This window comes from Osmia lignaria, chromosome 13 (genome assembly GCF_051020975.1).
Source record: "Osmia lignaria lignaria isolate PbOS001 chromosome 13, iyOsmLign1, whole genome shotgun sequence".
NCBI classification, from domain to species: Eukaryota; Metazoa; Arthropoda; class Insecta; order Hymenoptera; family Megachilidae; genus Osmia; species Osmia lignaria.
In genome coordinates this window covers 5933232-5947297 of record NC_135044.1, presented here as the reverse complement: position 1 = coordinate 5947297, position 14066 = coordinate 5933232, and the positions used below count along the sequence as shown (strand labels likewise).

The window sequence follows — 14066 nt, the reverse complement described above, 5'->3', positions numbered from 1 at the left end:
TTCGCGATGCCAGTACATCGAGAGTCACCACAGTTTCGATGCAAGTGCTTTTAGGTACGGCTTATCGCAATTCCCAGACAATTCTGACAACCGTTAATCCCATTGCCGCACGGCTTGACGAACCGAGCGGATTATAATAACGATCGGTATTACCTTGACGAGTATATCTTGAAGGTGAATAATGCAGAGAAAAGCATTCAGTACGCTCGTGAACGTTAGTCACGCTCGCGAAGTGGCAACGGTAATATCGTGCTCCAAGTCGAGGGTGGCGTTTGTTAGCAATGAAGTCGGACACAATTTGATAACATAAAAGTACCGAGTGCAAAGTACCATTTATATATAATTATTTTTTTCTTAATCTCCCTGGGTCTCAACGAAGATCTTCCCTTCTTCAATTTCCTTTTTCCCCTCCTTCGCTATTTGTTCCATCAACTTATCGTCTTTTTTCAATCGAACACGCGTCCCGACGTTGAACCCTCCGCGTTGCAAAAGAATGTGCATCCTTACCGCGGACAAACGAAGAAATAGCATCGACACGGTCACCGGTGCACCGTTAACCCAACCCAACCCAACACCCGACTCTCTTTTACCTTGGTGAGAGAGGAGAAGAGAGATAGAAGGAGAAGAAGGTCGCGAACGATATCTACGACATGCCGATTCCGCATGAACGGGCAGAAAATACGATGCTGTATCGTTCCCCTCGGCCAACCCTTCCACGACCCCCTTTCCCCTTCCTCCTCCTCCTCCTTCCTCTTCCCCGTCGAATGTTAGGTTCCAGCATATTTATTACCCAGGAAACAAAATGGCAAGTGCACGGCAGAGGCTCATTTGCAAGACCTACCTAAATCTACTTCGTGGCTGCTGCATAGAGCCGAGGGTAGACTTAAGCTTTGCCGGTCTTAATGGACGCCCGGATCAGGAAATATTTATCTTTGTTAGCCTGATTTCCTTCCGTGATACTGGACGTATGTCGTTTCCCGTGTCGAACCAGGGATAAAACCTTGTAGGCCGGTTTGACGTGCGATTCGTTAGCTCGATTCTGCTGAACGAATCTGCATAGATGCCATTCGAGCTGGGTAATCGATGCGTACAAAAGGGGAAGTTTCTTAATTAATTGGTCGAATCGAAATTTCTTTTGATAAGAAATTAAACTGTCGGACAAAGTTATTAGACTATGCAGGGGACTGAAATTCCATTTAGGTGATTCTAGTTTCGATGGAATAGATGTATCGTAGTCAGGATACAGTAGCTCTGGCTTCTTTTCTTTCACAGGTTGCATCATGATCCCCCTTTCTTTCGAGCCACAATTCGCAATAAGGACAACGACAAAGTGCAATGCTCCGTTGAACGTCTTAACCGGTTACCTTGGAAAAGCTTAAGAATAATGGGTACTCAAGATACCGTACGATTATTGCTTGCCTGTCACACCCTGATATTCTTTCGACTACTAGGCGTGCCGGTACTTGCTGCAATATCTTTTATTCTATCCAAGTCGAACAGACAGTGTCGAAAGTAGCCGAATTTTGGTACGAATCATAAAACTTTGCGTTGGAAGATTGAAAATTATAAAATATTTTTCAATAACACCAGAAAAAAAGAAAATTTATAACACTCGTATGGATCGATCTGTGTAATAAAACCAGAGGTGAAAATAAGATACACAGTTAATAAAGTCAACCATAGATTATGTACATCTTAGTCAGTCGTGGTATATCACGAAGATTATTCTCGTCCTATTTTCGTCGCCGATGATTCTTTCCTCTCTGCTACATAGCCACTACCATGGTCGGGAATCTTTGATCATTCGAAAAGGATTACGTGGATGAATATAAGTCAACCCCCCAGGAGAATGACTAATGCGTTGCCCGTGGTCGAGAATTATCAGGGATAATTCGCAGAGGGATGAGAAATTCCCGACGTACGTCCAAATGCATTATGATGCGTGGTAGCCTAATTTTATTGCAGCAACCTTGCTATCAAGATAGTGCCGTCCTGCACCATTCGAGATTTGTCGCTGAGAGGATTAACCGGATGCTAAAGGTATCGAAGGGATGTAACAAAAATTCCTTTCCTTGCGCAAGTGCAATCTTTCCCTCTCCATTCAGAACATTGCATGTGCATCTATGCAACTATGATGCACAGGTACCAATTTTAAACGTAATCAACGATGTCAAAAGAGGTTTCAATCCTATCGGTACGTGTCTCTCTCTGCAGGCAATCGCGAAACGTCCGAAGAGAAAGGAAGAAAGGCGTTCGAGGGCGATGAAATTCTCGAAAGAAAAGGGAATCTGTTCGCTTTCTAGCCAGTACGCGTATTCATCGGGTCGTAGCCGCGAAATGCACTTAATACGCAAACAGCCTACCCATCGACCCACCTACCTACGTAGGTAGAACCGTACATATAAAAGGGAGACTGGCGTGATATCACGGCATCGGGATGCAGATGTTTAAGCCCACGAGAGCATAAATCGGTAGGAGGAAGACATGTTTGTACCCGCGCTTAAACTATACTATTTGAACGCTGTTATTAACCCTCAAATGATCGACCACCAGACATCATCACGGGTGGCTGATACGAGGTCATCTTTATCACTCGAGCAACGATCTCTGGTAACACTAAATAGATTTATTCTTAAACTGCTAAGAAAAATTAGACTCTCGTTATATTGCCGCGGTGAGAGTACAAATATTTTAAGCTTCCAAGCTTTAATTAATTAATCATTTCCAATTTTTACATTTACCATTACCTTGGAAATCGTACGCTACTCTCCAAAATCACAGCTAATATTAATATTACACTAGTCTCTCGTTATATTGCCGCGGTGAGGGTAAAACTTTTTTAAGCTTCCAAGCTTTAATTAATTAATCATTTCCAATTTTTACATTTACCATTACCTTGGAAATCGTACGCTGCTCTCCAAAATCACAGCTAATATTAATATTACACTAGTCTCTCGTTATATTGCCGCGGTGAGAGTACAAATATTTTAAGCTTCCAAGCTTTAATTAATTAATCATTTCCAATTTTTACATTTACCATTACCTTGGAAATCGTACGCTACTCTCCAAAATCACAGCTAATATTAATATTACACTAGTCTCTCGTTATATTGCCGCGGTGAGGGTAAAACTTTTTTAAGCTTCTAAATTTCTGAATTGCTAAATAAATTGTTTCTTCACGTGTTCCTTACGCGAGGTTGATGCTTCGCGATACCTACAGATGACGAGCAAGACTGTAATAGCGATTTTTCCTTTAAGTGCACGCATAACAGACAAGCAGACATAAGCATACGCAGATGATCGTAAGATTGCAAATTCAAAAAGGACAACCTTCCGACCCACGCTACTGCGTAGTTTTCCATTGCTAATCAACTGACGCCGTATCAGAGGTTCTGTAACCCCATTGTGTACCACAAAGGGTACACTCGTCGCTAAATTCAGTATAATAGAATCTCTTCTACGAAAATCTTTCGATGCACGTTTGATCTTTTAAATCCTCCCCAAGATTCATAATCTTCAACTCATAAATCTAATAATTTTGTGAATTTATTTTTTTCCTCACTCTTCTATTCCTTGCGTCTCGAAATCGCGAACGGCATTTCCGTTTCACACACTGTCCGCTTGTCTGTAAGGATCCAATTTGATGGAGTGAGGTATGAGTAATAGATTATAATATCATTTTGAACGCATATCGTCATGAATAATTAATACGAATTGCGTCGTGAACGACGTGCATCGTCGCAGAACCTCCCATCGAACAACGTTCACATTCCATGTATTTATTATTCGTGTTTCATTATAGTGAACTAGAAAATCTTACTATCAGTTAGTTAATTAGTTTTAAGAAAAAGACAAGAAAAAGCAAACTTCTTGTAAGAAAATGCTAACAAGGAATGTTAACTATGAGAGCTCCCAATTGGCACCTTCTCGAGGTACTTCAATGTTGATGTACGAAGAAAAAGAAGAAGGGTAATTAACCGTAGCCACGAATGCAATTAGGAAAGAATATGAGAAAGGATGGGAGAGGTCTTCGAATGAAGAATAATAGCCGGATGTAGTTCTTGGATTTAGTGTTATTGGCGATAAATTAGAGATTAACTTTCAAAGCAACCGAACGAAATTGAAAGCTTCATGGATTCGATGCACGCGAACGAATTCAAGTCAAACCCATTAAATTTACAAGTATACCTTAAATTTCCTTCGTTTTAGTTTCATTCGTTTAAATTTCGTCTTATTTCCGTTTGCTCGAAATGTCTCGTTAAGTTCCAGTCGATCAACCACGGAATTTTCTTATTAATTTCTGGTTTATTTTCGGAATACTCGCGTTTCTTATGGCGCTTACTGTAAGTTGTAAACGGGTTATATGACTCATTTATACGTCATTAAATATAGAATTATTTTACTATAGAGGATTTACTATCCCATGCAATTAAGGATTTAACCCAATTTACAGGTTCCTGTCTAACTCACTCATCCTTAGTATATTCGGTACCACTTGAATAAATTTACTCTCAACAAATAATTTGGTATAAATAATTTTGACAATCGATGATTCGCTTAAACGAGCGATTTCAAGTTTCGTTCGATCCGTCCGGTGACTACCTTAACTTGTTCAATGAACGTTGAATAGTTTGTTAGCGTTAATTACTTCGTCACGTCCTATCAGACTCGTTTAGCAGCAGAGAAAGTGGTTGCAAACTACACGAGATAATATGATTCGTTCGATGTTCAATGGAAGATAGAGGCACAAGTAGTTGTCCGATATAAATCAATATCTCCCAACACGGTACAAAGATGAATTGAACGATGCTATTACAGGTAAGGCTCAATATGCTTTTAACCATGTTTTCGAAACATGTGTAATCTGTAATAGGATTGGATCGAAGAATAGATAGTTCATAGGAGTTTGATCGTTCTACTACTTCACAGACAATATTTCTTCACATTTGGGAAAGCCATCTTAATTAACACGCTAAGCGACGCTAGCGCTGTCGAACAGCTCACAGCGCCCTCTAAGTGGCGCTAACTACCCGGGCGCGACTAGGCAGGGAATGGTAGGGACTCTGAAGTCAGCTCTTCCGCCTATTTTGTTTTACATGACTGCAAAATGCCAATGGACTAATCGTAAGGTTCAGTGCTCTTCCATGCCAATCGTACTGTACCGTCAGTCTATTCAATATTGATCTTCAAATTTGATTTTATCGAAAAGGAAGCTGCGAATGAAAAACATGTTAGTTTCTTTTCGACTTATTTCTGCATATAGAAATCCGGTTATATCATTCTAGATTTCTACAACAATTTTATTAGAAATAAACTAGCACTTCGTTCGCACGAAGATATTGAACCAGAAGAATGGTAAAAAAAAGAAAAGAATGATCCTACCAGCTGCAGTAAAGAAGATATTAAAAGCAATAGTTGATTTTGCAAAGCCCATTGGTTCGGTATCAACGGAGATTAATACACCGAAGCTGGCTTTCATCGTTGGATGTCCATCTGAATCAACTGGCAGCCGATGCTTCGGTGTCGACGTAGAAAGATTGTGTTTAGACAGCATGGGAACGTTGCTGAACTATCGTTGATCGGTGCCCTCGAGCATAACATCCTCCCTCCGGCGTTTTCTGCTTCACGTTCGAATGGTTCCAATGTTCAATCAATCGCCTGTATTCGCGTAATTGATACCCATCCGTGGTGTAACAAACGACGCTGGCCACGATGTTCGAAGGCACCCCCATGACTAAGCCGCGCTCGTGAGTCGTTCTTCGAACCTCGAAACGGATACTCGGCGTTGACTCGAGTTCAAATTTATTATGAATTAATACCCCGGCGTGGACGATAAAATTTCATTTAACCACGCTCGGTCCTTCGTAAGATCAAGTCATTAAAATCGACGTGTATTAACATCGTTTAAGTAGCATGTAAATCGATGCGTTTCCTTTCTTAAGCTTCGCGCTATTCACTTTTTTTTTGCCGATACAAATCTTCTTTCTCCCACTCTCATCATCGTCTCACTTGACCCTCGCGTTTTATGTTCATTCTCGATTTTTCCTCTTTCGCTGTCTGCCAATCGAGTCTAATGATCTCGAAGCATAAAACGACTCGACCGTGAAACGGTAGACTCCTCCGTGGTAGGAGGACGCGAACGGTCTTAGTCATCGATAATTTAGCCTTGGCATTAGGTTGAACGGCAACAATGATAACGATGACATTGTGCTCACTCAGTGTCTACAATAGAGAAATACACGTGTAGCGAAACTAGTTATGACGACACGATTTGGGCTGGCACCTTGTTCGCTATCGCATACCGGCAATGATATTCCAAAGAGAAGTGTGTGCGCGAACACATTTGTAGAATTATTGTGCTTGCAAACGGTATTCCTTTATTTCGAGGTAATTCAAATCGAAAATGGAAGAAAAATCGGACAATTCAGAAATTTGTATTTTTAAAACGATGACTTAACCCTCCACTCTGTTGAAATCGTTACAATCTTATTTCATCGTCGAATCTTGAAAATAAAGCGTAGTCGTGTACGATATATTCGCTCGATGAGCACGAGAACATAATAAGATTAATTACCGTTGTCAATGAGCAATGACGTCATCGACACTGCTCCACTGTCCTCGCCGTCTTTGGTATGGCAAAACGTGTAGGTCAGTCAGATAGGCCCACTCGTCTGCGACGCCCATTATGGAACTTCTACCGTATATTATTGACTCACGCGTGCACATGAAGTCGCATGCGTTATTACTGAAAGCTTGTCAAAATAAAATAACCCATAAAATTGTATTAATTTATCCAGGGTGTTAATCGATCAATTTGTTCAAATTTTACTTCTTATCGAATATAAGAAGAAATAGAATATATCTTTGTGACCTGTTCCAAATGGGTTAACGTTATTTTTCTACGTCTTGGCAGCATTACACTGTTACGCGACTAGCTAGACTAAAAGTCGTCCATTTAGAGAGATAGCCAACAAAGAAACATTCTACACCCTTTTGCCATTGATTCACGAGGATCGCAGCCCCGAAAATGGCCTTTATTAACAGAGCTACCCTCTGCACCCTTCGGCACCCTTTTGATTCCCGAACCTTCGGCACAGGCGCGTACTCGACACATGACGTAGTTGGGGAAAGTATTGTCAAGGGTAGCCTCGTGCGCGAAATGCGGGTCAGTGGAGCACGGACGTCGCGACGCCAAGCGTCGACGTCGCGTCGTTACTTACCCGCTCGGCTTCTCGGAATGTTCTTCGCTTGGGAAATCTTTTAAAGCATACAAAGTGACTAACTTTAGTGAAACATTTTTTTTCGAGAAAATTAAGACTCGAAGACTATTTTTTTTTATGTACTCATGGGATACTTAATTACGAGAAAATGGCTCTGATCAGATGTTGCCTGGAGGCGGAAGTACCTGACGTCTTCAAATCTTTACGGAAGTGCGCTGACCCTGGCTGTGAGTACTCGTTCTATTCTTAGAAGAAATTATTATTCTTTGTATTATTTTTCTTTCGAGTCACCATCGTGCCATTTAACATTGTGCGATACTTCATCTTTTCAAAGGGCAAGGGTCTTAATTAATGAAGCTCGGAAAAGAGGATACAGTTTACGCCTAAAAGTCACAAACTGGTAGCTTCATAATTCTCTTATCGAAATTAATAAATTAAAATGTTGTAATATAAGTTAATCTTTTAATTATATTATCTGATTATAATATCTGATACACAAAGAAAAAAAAATTAAAGATAAAACAATTGCTTTATTGTATATCGGTTAGAGTACAAAATTTTTGCACGATATTCAGGTAGCATTTTTCTACTTCATATAATATATATATTGATCTAAAAGCTTTTTTATCGTTTTTCTATAAACACACAGGGAACTGATTAAAGCTGATATACACGTGCTTCTACGCTCTTCTTATCACCACTTGCAACAGTTGCTACGTGTCTTCGGAGTTTGGCACATTTATTAGAGGTCTTTATTTCGCGTGTAATTTATATGCACGTGTATAAATATATTAAACGTATTCATGGTTCAATTGATGTGTCTTCAAATATTCGAGTACCTGTGTAAGTCTTCACGTGTACCTACCCCTACTCTAATTCGTATCTTTTTCGATACATGGACATCAGAGTTTTATAAAAATATTCTTTTACTACTACATTTAATATAGTGAACGATGATAAATCTTCTTCCATGTTCATACGTGCTAACATGCCATTATTATTGATTTCCGAAGACCTGTGTCAATATCCGGCATGTCTTGTCTTCCTGAGCTACTTCAACCGACAAGAATTCTCGCATTTCACCGCAAAGAGATTACATTTCGTTTTATTCGCGTTTAAAATAGAAATTAAATAACTTGTGGAAACGCAATTCCTTTGATAAACATTTCCAGAGGCAGGGGGTGCGATAATCCTCCCCCAAGTATAATAGGACTTTAACAAAATTAATTCATATTGTAAAATAAGATTTCTTTCGGTAGCATCTTAAAATACTTTCTATATTTGTTTTTTTTTTTATTAAAATAAATTACTTGAGAAACTTTCAAATCATTTTTTTTAGGAGAAAATGATTTTTTAAAGAGATTTCTTCTCGAGAAAGGGAAAGTTAGCCGTGCTGCCATCTGATACTTGTTCCCTACACTCTGAGTATAAGTTTCATGAATTGGTACAAAAGAAAATGGTATTATCAACAGTGGTTTTTATAATCTAAATTCTCTGCCTTTTGAAAGAGAAATGTATTTATCATGGAACGTAAACTATTGGTTTATTTGCAATTTAGTTTATTTAATTGTTAATATTTCCTCAACGCTCTGTAGATAAATCAAAATTGAACAGAGCTTTTTGGAGTTACCACTTGTCCGTGTAGGTGCTTAAAATTTCACTCTCGTGATAACCTTAGGCGATCGAAGTTTGTTCTGTGCAGTGGTTGCTCGGTTTTAACGAAATGCTTGGTAAATATTAATGATTTTGTCATATACACTTTATCCCATAAATGATTCTTGGTGCTTAAGTTTTATTATTGTTCACGAATAAATTTATACATTTTAGAAATATCTATTTTCCTTCTATAATGTTTCCTTGATATTTTTCTTAGGCTGTTGCTGGTGCTGTTCTGCATTACGCCCACGATATAAAAGACTTGTCGACAATATCTTCCCAGTCAACCCTCAGGTGAGCTTTACATTTTTTAAACTACCAATTCCCTATGATTTTTTTTCTACATTGTTTAGTTAAAGTTCCTGTATGTTGCAGTTTTATTCTATAATTATCTCTTATGTCATATGTATAGTAGTTAGTATTAATGATAGTGATAACTCTAAATAGTGTATTGTGACAATTAAATGTAATTGTATGATCACAAATATTAATTAAAATACCAAGAGATTTATGTTGTATGCCCTTTTATTAAAATTAGTTTTAAGTTTTTGCTTATACCAATTCTTACAGCGCTCCATAATCAATTACATGTAAGCTTATATTGATTTTCAGTACTGAAGCTAATGCTAAATGTTTCACATCAATGTATTAATATATAATTATTAAGATTCATCATGTAATGCAGATTATATTATCAAATCCCAAATTATAAAACTGTGTGTAATATTAAACATTATCAAGAATTTTAATTATGGATATATTGGAGGGATTAAATGAAAACTGTGTATGATATAATTGATTGTAAATACATGTGAAAGATATTAGGATTAACTTGTGAATTCATATGTATGGTTTCAGAGTATTTTTTTTATACCGCATAGGTTTTCTTATAGTATTAGAGAATTAAACATGCCAAGTTTCAAATATTAACTGTACTCTGTAATAAAATAAATTGGTACCGATATTTCTGATGATATAAATTTGTATTTCTATAATTAGGATGGCTTGGTCAAAAATAATATGGAAAAATTGACCTTTTATTCCTTAAGCAGTCCTGAAAAACTAGACAGAATTGGGGAATATTTGTTTCAAAGGGCTTCCAGGGACATTTACAGGTATAATATAAACAAGGCTAATGATAGATAATTACACACAATTAATCTAACAACTGTGGAACATGCACACTCATGTGATTGATGCAAACTTTTGTTTATGTCTGTTTTATGTCAATCATATGAGTAATTACTTGTTGTTTTTAAGATATGCTAAGTATTTTTGTATATGAGTATGAAACTTAAGGAAAATGTATTTCCATTGATAGGAGAAGAAATGGATTCGTTGTTATTGCTATGGAAGCAATGGATCAACTTTTAGTAGCATGCCACGCACAGACATTGAATTTATTTGTTGAAAGTTTTTTAAAAATGGTACAGAAGCTGTTAGAATCAACGGATCCCCAGCTACAAATATTGGCAACTCAGTCTGTAAGTTTCAATAAATAATGCCATACATTACATCATGTTATTGGATTTTAAATAAATTATTATATTGTGATTGTTTTATACAGTATATTATTTTATTTCTCATTGACATGAAAAGTAATGGTATTTTTGACATCTTTCGATTCAGTTGAACAAAGTCCTGGCTTCTTCCAGTTTGTCCGATTTGCCAACATCGAGCAGGATACGCCGTCTTATCACACACGTTACGATTTCTTTGTATCAAAATACTCTGCGATGTGCCACTCCAATAACAATGACCCTGCAATCTGCAAACAAATCCGGCTTGCTGGAATTCAGGGATTACAAGTATGATTTTTCTTCATATACTTATGTAACTTAAATAATGATTTAACAGATGTTCCTGTTACAAATTAAAACGGTTTTATTAAATACAAGTTTTAATGTAGGGTGTCGTAAGAAAAACGCTTTCCGATGATTTGGTAGAAAATATTTGGGAACCTGTTCACATGGATAAGATCGTTCCGTCGTTGTTATATAACATGCAAAATTCAAGGTAATATAAATAAACAGCTTGGTAGGTGTACGTGTTCATTATTGGAATTATCATGTACATATTGATAATTATGATCTACTAGATATTCGAATAAAGAAGATGCAACACCAGACAGTCCAACAGAAGAAAGAACTGATCCACCACAGTTTGCCGAAACTTGTATGCGTGAACTCGTTGGACGAGCATCGTTTGGTCACATTAGATGTGTTATTAGACCAGTTCTAAGGTTGATAATATAATATGTTTGATTTTTAATTAATATACAGCTTTCTTTTTTATTTCAATAAAATATATGCAGGCTGTTTCGATGCAAGTATTGACAATTACATTATTCGTAGGCATTTAGATAATCACCAATTATGGGTTCCTAATTATTTTGCGATCCACACGTTTAGGATAATTATGTTTTCTATTCAGGTAAGTAAAAGTACGATAAATTACAACTTTCATGTTACAGAATAACAGATTGATTTCTTTTTAGTCCCAATATTCTTATACGGTTGTAGAAGCGCTGATGATTCATCTCGATGATCATTCAAAATCATCCCCAAAGATTCGGACGAGTATCGCGGATACATTATCTAAAATTATTTCAATAGCAGCTGGCGAAAGTGTCGGTAAGTTTAATAAAATAAAGGGAAAAACGTTGGTCAAAAGGATAAGTTAATTAAATTAATTTCTGTTGTAAGGTCCGTCTGTGTTGGAGATAATAAATTCTTTATTATCTCATCTTCGAGTTAGCGTAACAAGAAATCAGTCGTCTAGTAATGACGAACAGTTATATCAGGAAGCACTTATTAATGCCCTTGGAGAATTCGCAAATCATCTTCCGGATTATCAGAAAATTGAAATTATGATGTTTATTATGAGTAAAGTCCCCTACAGTCAACCGGATCGTATTGTTTCGGTTGGGAAGGGAGATGTATTACTTCAAAGTATCCTTCTAAAATCTCTATTAAAGGTAGATTGTGTATTATTTACTTCAATAATCCTGTTAAAATAAATTCCTTTACCGTAATATAATTGTGTTCAGGTCGGTACAAAATATCAGACTATACATCTGAATACAACATTTCCACCAAGTTTTCTGGAACCGCTGTTAAGGATGTCGTTAGCAGCGGATGCTGAAATGCGACTTTTAGTACAAAAAATCTTTCATACTTTGATCGACAGGCATCAGAATATTACGAAACTTGCCAAACCTACGTAAGTCTTTAATAATACACTTTTTTTTCCAGATTATTTTGATGATCTGAAATATATATTTATCATATTTTTTAAACAGAGTAAATGTTGCGCAACTTGATTTGACAATCGAAAAAGCATCACGACCAGATGTTATCTTTATTCGTAAACATGGCCCTGAAATTTATTTAGCGTTATATGAATCACTAGAAATGGCAAGCAACAAAGTTGAAAACGTGGAGTCCATATATACAACGTTGGCATTGCTCGCCGTGGAATTGGCTTCGGAGGAAACAGTATTAGAGCTGCTAAGATTAGTACTCAGTCTTCAAGATTTAGCTTTAACGAGTGGCCAAATCAGTATTTCGCTGAAATTTAACTTGCACGGCATTGTAATCAGTTTGCTGGTACTAATATCATACGTTTGTAATATTACTTCGCTCATGGATTATGCAAACAAAGTGAGATACAATTCAACTGATTTGTTAATCATTTATAACAGTACACTCTAAGCTGTTTAATCTTTATATTTCAAGATTGTAGAAATACGACGAAAGGAAGCACCGCATCTTTTACCTGATTTGCACTCTCAGTATGATACTGGTTTATCTACTAGATTAACCCCGGCTTTATTAGTTGATCAAACTGTTTTAAGCGAATGCTTGAAAGGAGCTGGTCTCGACAGTGGAAAATTGCAACATGGATCTGGTTATAGTACGGTTTCGCTACAACATCGGTAATATTATGAAAAATTCTTCAAATATTATTTCCTTTATAATACCGCTTAATTTTAATCATGTAAAATGTGTCAGACATTCATGGGTTGATAGTGCTGGACGAAACTCGTTAGCTGATATTAATTCCGGTGCCACGGAATTGGACAGCGGCGGATCATCTCCTGGCGTTCAGAAGGTATGTTGCATTTCGAATTTTTCAATCGTTTATTAACCATTTTTGTATTTTTCTTTCACAGAAATTACAAGGCGAAGAATTGACTTTCGAAAGTATGAAGAGAATTCTGACGGAAAATAATAACAATCACATAATAGCGGAAGAAAAACGGATACAATTATCGCACCTCTTTAGAAACGCACCATTCCAAGACTTGGTATCAAAGACACAACCAAAGGTACGATAATATATATCGTTTATCACATAGATGTAGCTAATAATAAATGATTTTCTAGCATGACGTTTTACAAAGTAAACTGTCAGAAATATTCAATACATTGTCTGTCGATCCACGAAATGCAACTCAAGGAGGACCACCGACAGATACCAAGCCAAATCAAGCGCCGGCTTACGAAATACATTTTCCCGAATTATTTGTCTATTAAAGCTTATTTGTGTAGCTGCTGCTGTGGATTAACTCTACTGTGTTGAACGATTAACTACGATTGTCGTGTGACACCTATAATTAACGTAAGTTATTTATCTTTGTTATCTTGAAACTATGTAAAAAAATATTTTTACATAGACCCACTTTGTTAATTTCAATATTTATGTGAAATATTTGATCGCGCGTGTTCATTTTTTTATGTTTCTGATATGATATTTATTACTATGTTGATTTCAGTCATATATACTATTTCAATGTCGGTAAGTTTATTGTATATTATATTTGTAAATATACATTGATTAAATTTAAAAAATAATTATTTAATTATTTGGGATATTTAACGTTGTACAGTTAGTATTGCATTTTCTTCTATGCAACTTGCACAAAATGATAATGTTTGTGTTGATGTCTTGCTACTGTATAATTGTTCGTGTTGGAATTGAAGTTTGTTTAAAATAAACTTCCCTAAAAATTTCAATATCTTCCAATATTATGTCCCATTTTGAACAGAATGCTAGATATCGAGGGGAAAAAGGTAATTGATTTGGCGTGGAATAATTCTACTTCGTTTTGTCCGAAGAGATTTTAAGATTTTTATTAGTAACATTTTATTTGTTCTGTTATTTTATACACAGATGTAAATATGTTAA

The 14066-nt window shown here is 36.6% G+C and overlaps 1 protein-coding gene across 3 annotated transcripts; it reads left to right on the top strand.

Annotated features, from left to right (window-relative positions):
• The first annotated feature begins 6854 nt into the window (after nt 1–6854).
• stmA (Protein EFR3 homolog stmA) lies at nt 6855–14039 on the top strand. 3 transcript variants are annotated; one of them, XM_076691541.1, is made up of 17 exons: nt 6855–7447; nt 9094–9170; nt 9876–9991; nt 10198–10360; nt 10532–10684; nt 10786–10892; nt 10975–11118; nt 11231–11309; nt 11374–11509; nt 11582–11853; nt 11926–12098; nt 12178–12538; nt 12614–12813; nt 12908–12989; nt 13051–13206; nt 13265–13499; nt 13654–14039. In XM_076691541.1, exons 1-16 carry the CDS (start codon nt 7369–7371, stop codon nt 13412–13414), a joined length of 2448 nt encoding a protein of 815 aa, XP_076547656.1. In that variant the 5' UTR covers nt 6855–7368; the 3' UTR covers nt 13415–13499; nt 13654–14039. The 3 variants fall into 3 exon arrangements, with proteins under 3 accessions (XP_076547656.1, XP_076547655.1, XP_034175251.1); XM_076691540.1 differs by having other exon boundaries at nt 6859–7447; nt 12890–12989; XM_034319360.2 differs by lacking the exons at nt 6855–7447; nt 9094–9170 and adding an exon at nt 9327–9466 and having other exon boundaries at nt 12890–12989.
• Nucleotides 14040–14066: the final 27 nt, after the last annotated feature.

Excerpts from the sequence above, each read along its gene's own strand:
- stmA (XM_076691540.1), top strand. The coding sequence starts at position 7,369 with ATGGCTCTGATCAGATGTTGCCTGGAGGCGGAAGTACCTGACGTCTTC. Across the intron at positions 11,510-11,581 it reads AGCAGCTGGCGAAAGTGTCG|GTCCGTCTGTGTTGGAGATA; the intron begins GTAAGTTTAATA and ends TTCTGTTGTAAG. Across the intron at positions 12,539-12,613 it reads TCATGGATTATGCAAACAAA|ATTGTAGAAATACGACGAAA; the intron begins GTGAGATACAAT and ends TTATATTTCAAG.